This window comes from Coregonus clupeaformis, unplaced genomic scaffold (assembly GCF_020615455.1).
Source record: "Coregonus clupeaformis isolate EN_2021a unplaced genomic scaffold, ASM2061545v1 scaf1562, whole genome shotgun sequence".
Lineage (NCBI taxonomy): Eukaryota > Metazoa > Chordata > Actinopteri > Salmoniformes > Salmonidae > Coregonus > Coregonus clupeaformis.
The window spans coordinates 4,561-23,929 of record NW_025535016.1 but is presented as its reverse complement, the minus strand read 5'-3'; the positions used below and the strand labels follow the sequence as shown (position 1 = coordinate 23,929).

The window sequence follows — 19,369 nt, the reverse complement described above, 5'->3', positions numbered from 1 at the left end:
GTCAGCCCTGGACTCTGTCTCTATATGAGGGTCAGCCCTGTCCCTGTCTCTATATGAGGGTCAGCCCTGGACTCTGTCTCTATATGAGGGTCAGCCCTGGACTCTGTCTCTATATGAGGGTCAGCCCTGTCCCTGTCTCTATATGAGGGTCAGCCCTGTCCCTGTCTCTATATGAGGGTCAGCCCTGTCCCTGTCTCTATATGAGGGTCAGCCCTGGACTCTGTCTCTATATGAGGGTCAGCCCTGTCCCTGTCTCTATATGAGGGTCAGCCCCTGTCTCTATATGAGGGTCAGCCCTGTCCCTGTCTCTATATGAGGGTCAGCCCTGTCCCTGTCTCTATATGAGGGTCAGCCCTGGACTCTGTCTCTATATGAGGGTCAGCCCTGTCCCTGTCTCTATATGAGGGTCAGCCCTGGACTCTGTCTCTATATGAGGGTCAGCCCTGGACTCTGTCTCTATATGAGGGTCAGCCCTGTCCCTGTCTCTATATGAGGGTCAGCCCTGTCCCTGTCTCTATATGAGGGTCAGCCCTGGACTCTGTCTCTATATGAGGGTCAGCCCTGGACTCTGTCTCTATATGAGGGTCAGCCCTGTCCCTGTCTCTATATGAGGGTCAGCCCTGGACTCTGTCTCTATATGAGGGTCAGCCCTGTCCCTGTCTCTATATGAGGGTCAGCCCTGTCCCTGTCTCTATATGAGGGTCAGCCCTGGACTCTGTCTCTATATGAGGGTCAGCCCTGGACTCTGTCTCTATATGAGGGTCAGCCCTGTCCCTGTCTCTATATGAGGGTCAGCCCTGGACTCTGTCTCTATATGAGGGTCAGCCCTGGACTCTGTCTCTATATGAGGGTCAGCCCTGGACTCTGTCTCTATATGAGGGTCAGCCCTGTCCCTGTCTCTATATGAGGGTCAGCCCTGGACTCTGTCTCTATATGAGGGTCAGCCCTGTCCCTGTCTCTATATGAGGGTCAGCCCTGTCCCTGTCTCTATATGAGGGTCAGCCCTGTCCCTGTCTCTATATGAGGGTCAGCCCTGGACTCTGTCTCTATATGAGGGTCAGCCCTGTCCCTGTCTCTATATGAGGGTCAGCCCTGGACTCTGTCTCTATATGAGGGTCAGCCCTGGACTCTGTCTCTATATGAGGGTCAGCCCTGGACTCTGTCTCTATATGAGGGTCAGCCCTGTCCCTGTCTCTATATGAGGGTCAGCCCTGTCCCTGTCTCTATATGAGGGTCAGCCCTGGACTCTGTCTCTATATGAGGGTCAGCCCTGTCCCTGTCTCTATATGAGGGTCAGCCCTGGACTCTGTCTCTATATGAGGGTCAGCCCCTGGACTCTGTCTCTATATGAGGGTCAGCCCTGGACTCTGTCTCTATATGAGGGTCAGCCCTGTCCCTGTCTCTATATGAGGGTCAGCCCTGGACTCTGTCTCTATATGAGGGTCAGCCCTGGACTCTGTCTCTATATGAGGGTCAGCCCTGGACTCTGTCTCTATATGAGGGTCAGCCCTGTCCCTGTCTCTATATGAGGGTCAGCCCTGGACTCTGTCTCTATATGAGGGTCAGCCCTGTCCCTGTCTCTATATGAGGGTCAGCCCTGTCCCTGTCTCTATATGAGGGTCAGCCCTGGACTCTGTCTCTATATGAGGGTCAGCCCTGTCCCTGTCTCTATATGAGGGTCAGCCCTGGACTCTGTCTCTATATGAGGGTCAGCCCTGGACTCTGTCTCTATATGAGGGTCAGCCCTGTCCCTGTCTCTATATGAGGGTCAGCCCTGTCCCTGTCTCTATATGAGGGTCAGCCCTGGACTGCAGTCAGCTGTTATTAAGACGTAGCTCTAACAGGACTGATGAACTCAGACAGGTCTTTGCTGTAATATAGATGGCCTGGTTTTGACTCAGTTTACAGTCCACTATGTGTTGGAGCATCTTTCTAAACGTGTCCCTAAAGGCTTTAGAGTGTTGTTATAAAGTCCTAAACTCATCCTCCACGGAGATGATTACAGTCACGCCTCGTATTTCTCTCTAGGAATCTGAGGTTAGCAGGCACAGCGACTGACAGAGGGAGGAATCTGAGGTTAGCAGGCACAGAGACTGACAGAGGGAGGAATCTGAGGTTAGCAGGCACAGCGACTGACAGAGGGAGGAATCTGAGGTTAGCAGGCACAGCGACTGACAGAGGGAGGAATCTGAGGTTAGCAGGCACAGCGACTGACAGAGGGAGGAATCTGAGGTTAGCAGGCACAGAGACTGACAGAGGGAGGAATCTGAGGTTAGCAGGCACAGAGACTGACAGAGGGAGGAATCTGAGGTTAGCAGGCACAGAGACTGACAGAGGGAGGAATCTGTTGTTGACTACTATAACTGTTGACTGTTATAACTGTTGACGGAAATAATTGTTGACTACTGTAACGGTTCAATACTGTAACTGTTGACTACTGTAACTGTTGATGGCTTTAACTGTTGACTACTGTAACTGCTGCTAGATATAACTGTTGATGGCTTTAACTGTTGACTACTGTAACTGTTGACGCCTGTAACTGTTGATGGCTTTAACTGTTGACTACTATAACAATTAAACACTGTAACTGTTGCTGGCCTAACACTGTTGAAGGCTATAGCTGTTGACCTCTATAATGGTTGACTACTTTATCTGTTGACGGCTATAATATTTTATGGCTATAACTGTTAATGGCTATAACTGTTGACAGCTTTAACTGTTGCCGGCTATAACGGGTGACTACAATAACGGTTGACTACAATAACGGTTGACTACAATAACGGTTGACTACTGTAACTGTTGCTGTCTGTAACTATTGATGCCTAACACTATTGACCGCTATAGCTGTTGACCTCTATAACAGTTGACTACTTTATCTGTTTAAATCTATAGCTGTTGACCTCTATAACAGTTGACTACTTTATCTGTTTAAATCTATAGCTGTTGACCTCTATAACAGTTGACTACTTTATCTGTTTAAATCTATAGCTGTTGACCTCTATAACAGTTGACTACTTTATCTGTTTAAATCTATAGCTGTTGACCTCTATAACAGTTGACTACTTTATCTGTTTAAATCTATAGCTGTTGACCTCTATAACAGTTGACTACTTTATCTGTTTAAATCTATAGCTGTTGACCTCTATAACAGTTGACTACTTTATCTGTTTAAATCTATAGCTGTTGACCTCTATAACAGTTGACTACTTTATCTGTTTAAATCTATAGCTGTTGACCTCTATAACAGTTGACTACTTTATCTGTTTAAATCTATAGCTGTTGACCTCTATAACAGTTGACTACTTTATCTGTTTAAATCTATAGCTGTTGACCTCTATAACAGTTGACTACTTTATCTGTTTGAATCTATAGCTGTTGACCTCTATAACAGTTGACTACTTTATCTGTTTAAATCTATAGCTGTTGACCTCTATAACAGTTGACTACTTTATCTGTTTAAATCTATAGCTGTTGACCTCTATAACAGTTGACTACTTTATCTGTTTAAATCTATAGCTGTTGACTACTGTAACGGTTGAATACTGTAAATGTTGCTGGCTATAAATGTTGACGGTTATAACTGTTGATGGCTATTACTGTTGACTACTTTAACTGTTGCTGTCTGTAAATGTTGACGGCTATAACTGTTGACGGCTATAACTATTGACGGCTATAACTGTTGATAGCTATAACTGTTGCTGGCTAAAACTGTTGACGGATATAACTGTTGACTGCTATAACTGTTGATAGCTATAACTGTTGCTGGCTAAAACTGTTGACGGATATAACTGTTGACTGCTATAACTGTGGAATGTTAATACTGTTGATGGCTATAACTGTTGACGGATATAACTGGTGACGGCTATAACTGTTGACTAGTTTATCTGTTGACTTCTATAACTGTTGACTACTGTAACTTTGAATAATGTAACTGTTGAATAATGTAACTGTTGACGGATTTAACTGTTGACGGATATAACTGTTGACGCTATAACTGGTGACGGCTATAACTGTTGACTACTAGAACAGTTGACTACTATAGCTGTTGACTACTATAACTATTGACTACTGTAACTGTTGAATAATGTAACTGTTTCTGGCTATAACTGTTGAAGGCTATAACTGTTGACTGCTATAACTATTGACTACTATAACTGTTGACTGCTATAACTATTGACTACTATAACTGTTTACTAATATAACGGTTGAATACTGCAACTGTTGACTACTATAATTGTTGACCGCTATAACTGTTGACGGCTATAACTGCTGACTACTATAACGGTTGACTACTGTAACGGTTGACTACTGTAACGGTTGACTACGATAACTGTTGACTACTGTATTTGTTGATAGCTATAACTGTTGCTGGCTATAACTGTTGAAGGCTATAACTGTTGACTGCTATAACTATTGACTACTATAACTATTGACTACTATAACTGTTTACTAATATAACGGTTGAATACTGCAACTGTTGACTACTATAATTGTTGACCGCTATAACTGTTGACGGCTATAACTGCTGACTACTATAACGGTTGACTACTGTAACGGTTGACTACTGTAACGGTTGACTACGATAACTGTTGACTACTGTAATTGTTGATAGCTATAACTGTTGCTGGCTAAAACTGTTTTTGGCTATAACTGTTGACTACTATAACTGTTGACAACTGTAACTGTTGAATAATGTAACTGTTGAATATTGTAACTGTTGCTGGCTACAACTGTTGCTGGCTATCACTGTTGATGGATATAACGGTTGACGGCTATAACTGTTGATGGCTATAACTGTTGCTGGCTAAAACTGTTGACTGCTATAACTGTGGATTGTTATTACTGTTGCTGGCTATCACTGTTGACAGCTGAAACGGGTTGACTACTATAACGGTTGACTACTGTAACTGTTGAATAATGTAACTGTTGAATATTGTAAATGTTGCTGGCTACAACTGTTGCTGGCTATCACTGTTGACGGATATAACGGTTGACGGCTATAACTGTTGATGGCTATAACTGTTGCTGGCTAAAACTGTTGACTGCTATAACTGTGGAATGTATTTTCTGTTGATGGCTATAACTGTTGACAGCTATAACTATTGACTACTATAGCTTTTGACAACTGCAACTGTTGACTACTATAATTGTTGACTACTGTAACTGTTGAAGCCTATAACGGTTGACAACTAGAACTGTTCAATACTGTAACTGTTCCTGCCTATAGTGTATGACGGTTAAAACTGTTGACGGCTACAACTGTTGACTACTGTAACGGTTTACTGACTACTGTAACGGTTTACTCCTTTAACTGTTGACTACCATACTACTCTGTAGCTCAGCTGGTAGAGCGTGGCGCTTGTAACGCCAGGGTAGTGGGTTCGATCCCCGGGACCACCCATACACAAAAATGTATGCATGCATGACTGTAAGTCGCTTTGGATAAAAGCGTCTGCTAAATGGCATATTATATTATATATTATATAACTATTGAATACTGTAACTGTTGCTGGCTATAAGTGTTGAAAGACATAACTGTTGACGGCTGTAACGGTTGATGGCTGTAACGGTTGACGGCTAAAACCGGTTGACAGCATTAACTGTTGATGGTCAGAACTGTTGATTACTTTAACTTCTGTCAGCTACAACTGCTGACGGCTATAACGGTTGACACCTATAACGGTTGACAACTATAACGGTTGACTTGTATAATGGTTGACTACCATAGATGTTGACGACTATAACTGTTGTTGACTACTGTAACTGTTGACTACTATAACTGTTGTTGACTACTATAACTGTTGACTACTATAACTGTTGAGAACTATAATGGTTAACTACTATAGCTGTTGACTACTATAGCTGTTGACTACTATAACTGTTGACTACTGTAACTGTTGAATACTGCATCTGTTGCTGGCTACAACTGTTGATGCTATAACTGTTGCCTACTATAGCAGTTGACTACTATAGGTGTTGACTACTGTAACTGTTGAATACTGTTACTGTTCCTGGCTGTAACTGTTGACTACGATAACTGTTGACTACTGTAACTGTTGATAGCTATAACTGTTGACGGCTATAACGGGTGACTATTTAAACTGTTGACTATTATAACTGTTGCTAGCTATAATTGTTGATGCTATAACTGTTAACTACTATAGCCATTGACTACGGTAACTGTTGAATAATGTAACTGTTGAATACTGTAACTGTTGCTGGAAATAACTGTTGACGGCTATAACTGTTGACTACTGTAACGGTAACTGTTGACTACTATAACTGTTGACTACTATAACTGTTGACTACTATAACTGTTGACTACTGTAATGGTTGACTACTATAACTGTTGACTACTATAACTGTTGACTACTATAACTGTTGAGAACTATAACTGTTGACTACTGTAACGGTAACTGTTGACTACTATAACTGTTGACTACTATAACTGTTGACTACTATAACTGTTGACTACTGTAACGGTAACTGTTGACTACTATAACTGTTGACTACTATAACTGTTGTCTACTGTAACGGTTGACTACTATAACTGTTGACTACTATAACTGTTGACTACTATAACTTCTTGACTACTATAACTGTTGACTACTATAATGGTTGACTACTATAACGGTTGACTACTATAACTGTTGACTACTATAACTGTTGACTACTATAACGGTTGACTACTATAACGGTTGACTACTAAAACAGTTGACTACTAAAACAGTTAAATACTGTAACTGTTGCTGGCTATAAATGCTGACGGCCATAACTATTGATGGAAATAACTGTTGACGGCTATAACTGTTGACTACTGTAACGGTTGACTACTGTAGCTGTTGACTACTATAACTGTTGACTACTATAACTGTTGACTACTATAACTGTTGACTACTATAACGGTTGACTACTATAACTGTTGACTACTATAACTGTTGACTACTATAACGGTTGACGGCTAAAACTGTTGACTACTGTAACTGTTGACTACTGTAACTGTTGAATACTGTAACTGTTGCTGGCTATGACTGTTGACGCTATAACAGTTGACAGCTATAACTGCTGACTACTATAACGGTTGACTAATTTAACTGTTGACTACTATAACTGTTCAATCCTGTAACTGTTGCTGGCTATAAGTGTTTACGGCTATAACTGTTGATGGCTGTAACGGTTGATGGCTGTAACCGTTGATGGTTATAACTGTTGATGGCTAAACTGTTGACGGCTATACCTGTTGACGGCTAAACCTGTTGACAGCTTTAACTGTTGATGGTCATAACGGTTGATTACTTTAAATTCTGACGGCTATAACTGCTGACGGCTATAACTGTTGACGGCTATAATGGTTGACGCCTATAACAGTTGACTACTACAACGGTTGACAACTATAACGGTTGACTTCTATAATGGTTGACTACCATAGCTGTTGACTACTGTAATTGTTGACTACTATAACGGTTGAATACTGTAACTGTTGCTGGCTTTAACTGTTGACTTCTATAACTGTTGACTACTATAACTGTTGACTTCTATAACTGTTGACTACTATAACTGTTGACTACTGTAACTGTTGACTACTATAACTGTTGACTACTATAACTGTTGACTTCTATAACTGTTGACTACTATAACTGTTGACTACTGTAACTGTTGACTACTAAAACTGTTGACTACTATAACAGTTGACTACTATAACGGTTGACTACTATAACAGTTGACTACTATAACGGTTGACTACTCTAGCGGTTGACTACTATAACGGTGTGACGTGTGTGCCATGGGATGAATGTGTTTGCTCTATTTTTTGATGGGGTTAGGGTTAGTGTTAGGGTTAGGGTTAGGGTTAGGGTTAGGGTTAGGGTTAGTGTGACCCCTCCCTACCTTGAAGACGTTGATGGGGTTAGGGTTAGGGTTAGGGTTAGGGTTAGGGTTAGGGTTAGTGTGACCCCTCCCTACCTTGAAGACGTTGATGGGGTTAGGGTTAGGGTTAGGGTTAGGTTTAGGATTAGGGTTAGTGTGACCCCTCCCTACCTTGAAGACGTTGATGGGGATAGCGATGAGTATGTAGAGAAGATCCCCCAATGCCAGAGAGCCAATCAGAACGTTGGGTCCGTTTCTCATACACTTGTTCTTATAGATGATCCTTAATAAGGTGGAGTTACCGATCATCCCCACCACCAAGATCACACAGCTCACCACCGTGTTCACATACTTAAAGGCATGTTTAATCTCTGTGGGCTTGATACACATGGGGGGGTAGGGGTCTGGTGGGCGTGGGCGGAAGGCGGGGGGGAGAGGTGGGACAGGGAGGGAGGTGTTGGGGTTCAGGGTGTCCAGGAGAAGGTTGGGGGGGTTCGTCTCCTCCGTAATGTCCCTCTGGGTCTGAGATGACGTGTCACGAGTGAACTTGGAGGAGGACGTTGCTGCTACAGCCAGAACACACAGAAGTAGTCCTGCGGACCACATCCTCACTGACACACAGACGCACCGACAACGACACACACGACGCACACTTAGCCAGACACACACACACTCAGGGACATGCGCTCAGGCAGACAGACAAACAGACACACTCAGATCCTGGATCACAGTGTTCTCTCCTCTCAGCAACCTGGAAGGAAAAACAGAGACACAAACGTTACACACTGTGTCTCTACTGGTGTGTGTGTGTGTGTGTGTGTGTGTGTGTGTGTGTGTGTGTGTGTGTGTGTGTGTGTGTGTGTGTGTGTGTGTGTGTGTGTGTGAGCTTGAGAGGTTCTTGAGTGGTTATTGTTCTGGTCTTTGAGAACATCCGTTTTAGGGTGTCTGTGTGTGTGCGCGGTTGCACGTGTGACTTCTGGTGTGTGTTTGGGCCTGCCTGCCTGCCTGCCTGCCTGCCTGCCTGCCTGTGTGTGAGAGAGAGAGATGTGTGTGTGAGAGAGAGATGTGTGTGTGTATGGGCATGCCTGCCTGTGTGTGTGAGAGAGAGAGATGTGTGTGTGTGTGTGTGTATCAGGAGACAGAGGGACTTTGTTTCCCAGGGTTCGCCAGTCATGTGTCCCTTAATGCCGAGGGCATCTTGGTTGAGGCGGGGGGTTGAGGCGGGGGGTTGAGGATGGTCAGGATGAAAGAGATGATTGATAGAACATCTGGAGGGACAGACACAACCCTCTTATCCCTCCTCTACCCCCTAACCTAACCCTCTCTACAGCCCCTAACCCAACCCTCCCTACAGCCCCTAACCTAACCCTCTCTACAGCCCCTAACACTAACCTAACCCTCCCTACAGCCCCTAACACTAACCTAACCCTCTCTAAAGCCCCTAACCCAACCCTCTCTACAGCCCCTAACACTAACCTAACCCTCTCTACAGCCCCTAACACTAACCTAACCCTCCCTACAGCCCCTAACACTAACCTAACCCTCTCTACAGCCCCTAACACTAACCCAACCCTCTCTACAGCGCCTAACCTAACCCTCTCTACAGCCCCTAACCCAACCCTCTCTACAGCCCCTAACCCAACCCTCCCTACAGCCCCTAACACTAACCTAACCCTCCCTACAGCCCCTAACACTAACCCAACCCTCTCTACAGCCCCTAACACTAACCCAACCCTCTCTACAGCCCCTAACACTAACCCAACCCTCTCTACAGCCCCTAACACTAACCCAACCCTCTCTACAGCCCCTGACACTAACCCAACCCTCCCTACAGCCCCTAACACTAACCTAACCCTCTCTACAGCCCCTAACACTAACCCAACCCTCCCTACAGCCCCTAACACTAACCTAACCCTCTCTACAGCCCCCTAACACTAACCCAACCCTCCCTACAGCCCCTAACCCAACCCTCTCTACAGCCCCTAACACTAACCCAACCCTCCCTACAGCCCCTAACACTAACCCAACCCTCTCTACAGCCCCTAACACTAACCCAACCCTCTCTACAGCCCCTGACACTAACCCAACCCTCCCTACAGCCCCTAACACTAACCCAACCCTCTCTACAGCCCCTAACACTAACCTAACCCTCCCTACAGCCCCTAACACTAACCCAACCCTCTCTACAGCCCCTAACACTAACCTAACCCTCCCTACAGCCCCTAACACTAACCCAACCCTCTCTACAGCCCCTAACACTAACCTAACCCTCCCTACAGCCCCTAACCTAACCCTCTCTACAGCCCCTAACACTAACCTAACCCTCTCTACAGCCCCTAACACTAACCCAACCCTCTCTACAGCCCCTGACACTAACCCAACCCTCCCTACAGCCCCTAACACTAACCTAACCCTCCCTACAGCCCCTAACACTAACCTAACCCTCTCTACAGCCCCTAACCCAACCCTCCCTACAGCCCCTAACCCAACCCTCTCTACAGCCCCTAACACTAACCCAACCCTCTCTACAGCCCCTAACACTAACCTAACCCTCTCTACAGCCCCTAACCTAACCCTCTCTACAGCCCCTAACACTAACCTAACCCTCTCTACAGCGCCTAACCTAACCCTCTCTACAGCCCCTAACACTAACCCAACCCTCCCTACAGCCCCTAACCTAACCCTCTCTACAGCCCCTAACACTAACCCAACCCTCCCTACAGCCCCTAACACTAACCCAACCCTCCCTACAGCCCCTAACACTAACCCAACCCTCCCTACAGCCCCTAACACTAACCTAACCCTCCCTACAGCCCCTAACACTAACCCACCCTCTCTACAGCCCCTAACACTAACCCAACCCTCTACAGCCCCTAACACTAACCCAACCCTATCTACAGCCCCTAACACAACCCAACCCTCCCTACAGCCCCTTAACACTAACCTAACCCTCCCTACAGCCCCTAACCTAACCTCTCTACAGCCCCTAACACTAACTCCAACCTCTCTACAGCCCCCTAACACTAACCCAACTCCCCAGCCCCTAACACTAACCCAACCCTCCCCCCGCCCCCTAACACTAACTAACCTCCCTACAGCCCTACACCCCCTAGCCCCTAACAAGCACCCACCCTACAGCCCCTAACACTAACCCAAACCCTCTTACAGCCCCTAACACTAACCCAACCCCCCCCCAGCCCCCCTAACACTAACCTTAACCCCCTTGCCCCTAACACTAACCCAACCCTCCCTACAGCCCCTAACACTAACCTAACCTCCTACAGCCCCCCAACACTAACCCAACCCTCTCTACAGCCCCTAACACCAACCCAACCCTCCCTACAGCCCCTAACACTAACCCAACCCTCTCTACAGCCCCTAACACTAACCCAACCCTCCCTACAGCCCCTAACACTAACCCAACCCTCTCTACAGCCCCCTAACACTAACCCAACCCTCTCTACAGCCCCCTAACACTAACCAACCCTCCCTACAGCCCCTAACACTAACCCAACCCTCCCTACAGCCCCTAACACTAACCCAACCCTCCCTACAGCCCCCTAACACTAACCCAACCCTCCCTACAGCCCCTAACACTAACCCAACCCTCCCTACAGCCCCTAACACTAACCCAACCCTCCCTACAGCCCCTAACACTAACCCAACCCTCCCTACAGCCCCTAACACTAACCCAACCCTCCCTACAGCCCCTAACACTAACCCAACCTCTCTACAGCCCCTAACACTAACCCAACCCTCCCTACAGCCCCCTAACACTAACCTAACCCTCCCTACAGCCCCCTAACCTAACCCCTCTCTACAGCCCCTAACACTAACCCAACCCTCCCTACAGCCCCTAACCCAACCCTCCCTACAGCCCCTAACACTAACCCAACCCTCTCTACAGCCCCTAACCCAACCCTCTCTACAGCCCCTAACACTAACCTAACCCTCTCTACAGCCCCTAACCCAACCCTCTCTACAGCCCCTAACACTAACCCAACCCTCCCTACAGCCCCTAACCCAACCCTCCCCTACAGCCCCTAACACTAACCCAACCCTCCCTACAGCCCCTAACACTAACCCAACCCTCTCTACAGCCCCTAACCCAACCCTCTCTACAGCCCCTAACACTAACCTAACCCTCTCTACAGCCCCTAACACTAACCTAACCCTCCCTACAGCCCCTAACCTAACCCTCCCTACAGCCCCTAACACTAACCTAACCCTCTCTACAGCCCCTAACCTAACCCTCTCTACAGCCCCTAACACTAACCCAACCCTCCCTACAGCCCCTAACACTAACCTAACCCTCTCTACAGCCCCTAACACTAACCCAACCCTCTCTACAGCCCCTAACACAAACCTAACCCTCCCTACAGCCCCTAACACTAACCTAACCCTCCCTACAGCCCCTAACACTAACCCAACCCTCCCTACAGCCCCTAACACTAACCCAACCCTCCCTACAGCCCCTAACACTAACCTAACCCTCCCTACAGCCCCTAACACTAACCTAACCCTCCCTACAGCCCCTAACCTAACCCTCTCTACAGCCCCTAACACTAACCCAACCCTCCCTACAGCCCCTAACACTAACCCAACCCTCTCTACAGCCCCTAACACTAACCCAACCCTCCCTACAGCCCCTAACACTAACCCAACCCTCTCTACAGCCCCTAACACTAACCCAACCCTCTCTACAGCCCCTAACACTAACCCAACCCTCTCTACAGCCCCTAACACTAACCCAACCCTCTCTACAGCCCCTAACACTAACCCAACCCTCCCTACAGCCCCTAACCTAACCCAACCCTCTCTACAGCCCCTAACACTAACCCAACCCCCCCTACAGCCCCTAACACTAACCCAACCCTCTCTACAGCCCCTAACACTAACCCAACCCTCTCTACAGCCCCTAACACTAACCCAACCCTCCCTACAGCCCCTAACACTAACCTAACCCTCCCTACAGCCCCTAACCCAACCCTCTCTACAGCCCCTAACACTAACCTAACCCTCTCTACAGCCCCTAACACTAACCCAACCCTCCCTACAGCCCCTAACCCAACCCTCTCTACAGCCCCTAACACTAACCTAACCCTCTCTACAGCCCCTAACACTAACCTAACCCTCTCTACAGCCCCTAACACTAACCTAACCCTCTCTACAGCCCCTAACACTAACCCAACCCTCTCTACAGCCCCTAACACTAACCCAACCCTCCCTACAGCCCCTAACACTAACCTAACCCTCTCTACAGCCCCTAACCCTAACCCAACCCTCTCTACAGCCCCTGACACTAACCCAACCCTCCCTACAGCCCCTAACACTAACCCAACCCTCTCTACAGCCCCTAACACTAACCCAACCCTCTCTACAGCCCCTAACACTAACCCTCTCTACAGCCCCTAACACTAACCCAACCCTCTCTACAGCCCCTAACACTAACCCAACCCTCTCTACAGCCCCTAACACTAACCCAACCCTCCCTACAGCCCCTAACACTAACCCAACCCTCTCTACAGCCCCTAACCTAACCCTCTCTACAGCCCCTAACACTAACCTAACCCTCCCTACAGCCCCTAACACTAACCCAACCCTCCCTACAGCCCCTAACACTAACCCAACCCTCTCTACAGCCCCTAACACTAACCCAACCCTCCCTACAGCCCCTAACACTAACCTAACCCTCCCTACAGCCCCTAACACTAACCCAACCCTCCCTACAGCCCCTAACACTAACCCAACCCTCTCTACAGCCCCTAACACTAACCCAACCCTCTCTACAGCCCCTAACACTAACCCAACCCTCCCTACAGCCCCTAACACTAACCTAACCCTCTCTACAGCCCCTAACACTAACCCAACCCTCTCTACAGCCCCTAACACTAACCCAACCCTCCCTACAGCCCCTAACACTAACCTAACCCTCTCTACAGCCCCTAACACTAACCCAACCCTCCCTACAGCCCCTAACCCAACCCTCTCTACAGCCCCTAACACTAACCCAACCCTCTCTACAGCCCCTAACACTAACCTAACCCTCCCTACAGCCCCTAACCCAACCCTCCCTACAGCCCCTAACACTAACCTAACCCTCCCTACAGCCCCTAACACTAACCCAACCCTCTCTACAGCCCCTAACACTAACCTAACCCTCTCTACAGCCCCTAACACTAACCCAACCCTCTCTACAGCCCCTAACACTAACCTAACCCTCCCTACAGCCCCTAACACTAACCCAACCCTCTCTACAGCCCCTAACACTAACTCTAACCCTCTCTACAGCCCCTAACACTAACCCAACCCTCTCTACAGCCCCTAACACTAACCTAACCCTCTCTACAGCCCCTAACACTAACCTAACCCTCCCTACAGCCCCTAACACTAACCCAACCCTCCCTACAGCCCCTAACCCAACCCTCTCTACAGCCCCTAACACTAACCTAACCCTCTCTACAGCCCCTAACACTAACCCAACCCTCTCTACAGCCCCTAACCTAACCCTCTCTACAGCCCCTAACACTAACCCAACCCTCTCTACAGCCCCTAACACTAACCCAACCCTCCCTACAGCCCCTAACACTAACCTAACCCTCTCTACAGCCCCTAACACTAACCTAACCCTCTCTACAGCCCCTAACACTAACCCAACCCTCCCTACAGCCCCTAACCTAACCCAACCCTCCCTACAGCCCCCTAACACTAACCCACAGACCTTAGGCTATTTTAAACTATAAAACCCACAATGCCTGTTCTGATGTCTAGTGTTCTGCTGAGTGTGTTGGGGATGCAGTTGGGAGAAACACTGTTGTTCATCTTCATCTGTTTACAAGGTATGTAGCCTTAGTGTTGCATCAACAGTAGACTCCATCTTAGCAAAGTTTCTGTCGGACAGAGCAGTGTTAATCAAGAGCAACCCATTGTGTCCACCTAGTATTAGGTAATGTATTCCCTCTATGCATGCACTCACATGCACATGGACACCAACACACCAACCCACCCTAATAACCAAGACCCTAACTACCTCTAATCCAATAACCAAGACCATATCTACCTCTAACCCATAACCAAGACCCTAACTAACTCCAACCATGACCATAGCTAACCCTAACCTGAAACCTTGACCCTAACTAACTGTAACCCATAACCAAGACCCTAACTAACTCTAACCATGACCATAACTAACCCTAACCTGAAACCTCGACCCTAACTAACTGTAACCCATAACCAAGACCCTAACTAACTCTAATCATGACCATAACTAACCCTAACCTGAAACCTTGATCCTAACTAACTGTAACCCATAACCAAGACCCTAACTAACTCTAACCATGACCATAACTAACCCTAACCTGAAACCTCGACCCTAACTAACTGTAACCCATAACCAAGACCCTAACTAAGTCTAACCATGACCATAACTAACCCTAACCTGAAACCTCGACCCTAACTAACTGTAACCCATAACCAAGACCCTAACTAACTCTAATCATGACCATAACTAACCCTAACCTGAAACCTCGACCCTAACTAACTGTAACCCATAACCAAGACCCTAACTAACTCTAACCATGACCATAACTAACCCTAACCTGAAACCTTGATCCTAACTAACTGTAACCCATAACCAAGACCCTAACTAACTCTAACCATGACCATAACTAACCCTAACCTGAAACCTCAACCCTAACTAACTGTAACCCATAACCAAGACCCTAACTAACTCTAACCATGACCATAACTAACCCTAACCTGAAACCTCGATCCTAACTAACTGTAACCCATAACCAAGACCCTAACTAACTCTAACCATGACCATAACTAACCCTAACCTGAAACCTCGACCCTAACTAACTGTAACCCATAACCAAGACCCTAACTAACTCTAACCATGACCATAACTAACCCTAACCTGAAACCTCGACCCTAACTAACTCTAACCATGACCATAACTAACCCTAACCTGAAACCTCGACCCTAACTAACTCTAACCCATAACCAAGACCCTAACTGACTGTAACCGATAACCAAGAGCCTAACTAACTCTGACCCATAACCAATACGATAACTACATCTAACCCATACCCCTAACTACCTCTAAACCATAAAAAATACCCGAACTACCTCTTATCCATAACCTAGACCCTAACTACCTTTAACCCATAACACTAACTAAGTCTAACCCATAACCAAGACCATAACTTAATCTAACCCTTAATCAAGACCCTTACTAACTGTACCCGATAACCAAGACCATAACTACCTGTAATTTATAACCAATACCATACTACCTCTAACTCATAACCAAGACCCTAACTACCTTTATCCCATAACCCTAACTAACTCTAACCATTAACCAAGACCCTAACTACCTCTCATGCATCACCAATACCATTACTAACTCTAACCATTACCTTAACTAACCCTAACCCATACCCAAGACCTGTACTGACTCTAACCATTAACCAATACCCTTGCTAACCCAAACCCATAACCATAACTAACCCATAACCCTAACTAACCCTAACCCTACCTTAACCCAGACTCCCTCAACATGACCACAATTTAACCACATGAGGTATCCCAGTTAACTATTTAAAAAGATGGCATGTGTCTGTGGGCATGTGTCTGTGGGCATGTGTCTGTGGGCATGTGTCTGTGTGTGTAATCTCTGGTGCAGGCATTAGGCAATTAACTAGTGTGTGTGAAAGACAGTAAGTGGTGCTAATCAGATTTTTCTGCATGGTGCTTTTTTGGCTCCATATGAGCTAAAATTATGGCAAAGTTCTTGAAAACGTTTTAAACATTTCCATTTGGTTTATCTTGCATACATGGATGCATGTGCAGTTAGAAACGCTTCAAAACCATTGTTATAAGACTTCTATCGGACCAGTCAGTCAACATTAACATAAATTGCCTTTCTCCTGGAAGTGGAAAAACTCAATTATATTTGAATTCCACCCCCCGCCCTGTAAATACTTTACTGTAAGTGTCCAAATGTCCTATGGTGTTTCCAATTCCAAGCTAACTTTTTGGAAATCTTCTTTACAAATCAGGCCACATATAAAAACATTTGATCACATTGCAAAGTGCATCAATAACTGTTGCCTATTCTGTTATTCTCTAACTTTTAGATGTTTTTATCTGTAAAAGAGATGGATAAACAAATACTTGTTCCATTCTTTATCAATAATGGCATTGACCTATTTATCAAATCAACGAAAAGTACAATGTGTTTTTCATAAGGAGTGACTGCGTTGATAAATGTCATGTGATTCCTGATGTTCCTTTATTCCAGAGCGCGCAACAGAAAAGCCGTGCGTCATCTGTCCATCCTCTAGAAGCTCCCTTCTAATTAAATCTAATTAAATAATCTAATCATATCACATCACTCTGATTCCAGAAGTTGATGGGTTCACTATAAAGATGCAGAGTCCCGTTAGAATCTCACCTTGCCGCTGGGATGATACCGAGTTGTGGTGGAGTATTTTAGTATTATCGTTCCAATAAAACACAATAGTCCAGTCGGGATAGAATAGAATAACCATTCAATCTGTCTGCTAGATCTGTCAGTCTTCAGTCAAATCACCAAAACTGTAGCGGTTTGGGTTTAGCGGTTTCAATTAACTGACCTCGTGCTCTCTCTCTCTCTCTCTCTCTCTCTCTCTCTCTCTCTCTCTCTCTCTCTCTCTCTCTCTTTCTCTGTCTCTCTCTCTCTTTCTATTTCGCCACGGTCTGATGTGCTCTGGCGCACAGGGGGGACAGAGCATGGTTTTATAGACGGGTTCCCGGACTGGGGACGCTCCTGGACAACCAATCAGAGGCTAGGACAGATCCGCCAGATCTCTGCTTCCAACTTTCATTTTACTCAGAACAACTTTATTTTCTTATGGTAGTGAAATAGCCTAAACAATGCAGTATAAATGAATTAAAACAAAATCAGGAGAGAGGGGCAGAGGCAAACAGGCTATTGCCTCTGGTTGGTCTATGTACATGGAGACCAACCAGCCCTAATGGCCGTTTATTTGGGCAATTATGACTGCAGCACCTCCTCTAAATAGCGACCCTGTTGTCAAGGAAGTCATGGAGAAATGCTGCTGTGTAGAACCCTAACCAACCCTACCCCTATCCCTACTGTACACAAAATACATGTTAGCTTCTCCACAGGGTCCCAGCCATCTGTCTTCATAATTAAATCTCTCTGATGGATGGACAACAGCCTTTGTCTCAGACTCAGCACCACGACCAGTAGTAGTAGTAACGTAACATCCCAAACCGCACCCTTGTCCCTATAGGCCCTGGTTGACCATACAGACCCACAGCATCACTGGAGAGGACTACTGAAGAATTTATATTTTGTTTATTTCGAAACCTATAGAATTCATTCTTGCGAACATTAGAAAAAGTTTAAGTTTAAGTTTAAACTTTTTCTCTGTCTCAAAATGCGCATCAGCCAATTAAAATCATTGACATAGTTGCACGTGATAAAACGCTTATGTTTATTTCCTGTATCAAATTCTGCATCAGCCTATCAAAGATCTTAGACTTTATATCCACCAACCAATGGCATTTCTTAGAATAGGTTAACTTGGCCAATGGCATTTCTTAGAATAGGTTAACTTGGCCAATGGCATTTCTTAGAATAGGTTAACTTGGCCAATGGCATTTCTTAGAATAGGTTAACTTGGCCAATGGCATTTCTTAGAATAGGTTAACTTGGCCAATGGCATTTCTTAGAATAGGTTAACTTGGCCAATGGCATTTCTTAAAATAGGTTAACTTGGCCAATGGCATTTCTTAAAATAGGTTAACTTGGCCAATGGCATTTCTTAAAATAGGTTAACTTGGCCAATGGCATTTCTTAAAATATGTTAACTTGGCCACCAGAGGGATATTTTAAACCTCCAAATTCAAGGTTTACTTTTGTTCCATTTGGTCTGTCTCAAGTGTAGAGTGACAATATTCCATGATGCATCCTAGACTAGGCTACTAGACAAAATGAGTGAGAAAATTACAGACGCACAAATATCATACCCCCAAAATGTGCTAACCTCTCACCATTACAATAACAGGGGAGGTTAGCATTTCTGAGGGGGTATGATATTTACGCCTCTGTAACTTTCTCATTCGTCATTATTCATGATTCACAGCTTCCACGGCTCGTGACATGCGACCATTGTTGATTGCCTTTCTCCTCATGCTGTGCTCCTTCGATGGCGCTATTAGATGGAGGAGCTCCGGGCAACACCGGCCAGTCGGATAACGACAAACGACAAGGCGGAGATGCATCCAACAAGCGCGAACGCCATCCAGCCACCGGCGTAGAAAATGTAAACATTCCACTCTGCGTTTTCCCCAGTTTCTTACGTAGGCTGGTGACCTGCGTGATCAAGGAAGCCACCTCAAGCCTATAATCCTCGGCAAGCAACCAATTGCCGCATTGGAGCTCAGAGGGATCCGGTTTGTCCTACAATAAATAGTACCCGCAAAACACCAG

General features: G+C 45.9%; 1 protein-coding gene across 3 annotated transcripts in view; it reads right to left on the bottom strand.

Annotated features, from left to right (window-relative positions):
• The window catches only part of LOC121561454 (endothelin receptor type B), a 36,447-nt gene extending 18,877 nt beyond the window's left edge, over positions 1–17,570 (bottom strand). For all 3 annotated transcript variants that reach the window (XM_045218419.1, XM_045218420.1, XM_045218421.1), the window contains exons 1-2: positions 17,324–17,570; positions 8,038–8,617 (exon numbers count right to left, since the gene is read on the bottom strand). In XM_045218419.1, the coding sequence (XP_045074354.1) occupies positions 8,038–8,472 (435 nt within the window). In that variant the 5' untranslated portion in view covers positions 8,473–8,617; positions 17,324–17,570. The remainder of the gene's footprint in view (positions 1–8,037; positions 8,618–17,323) is intronic.
• Between the last annotated feature and the right edge of the window lie 1,799 nt (positions 17,571–19,369).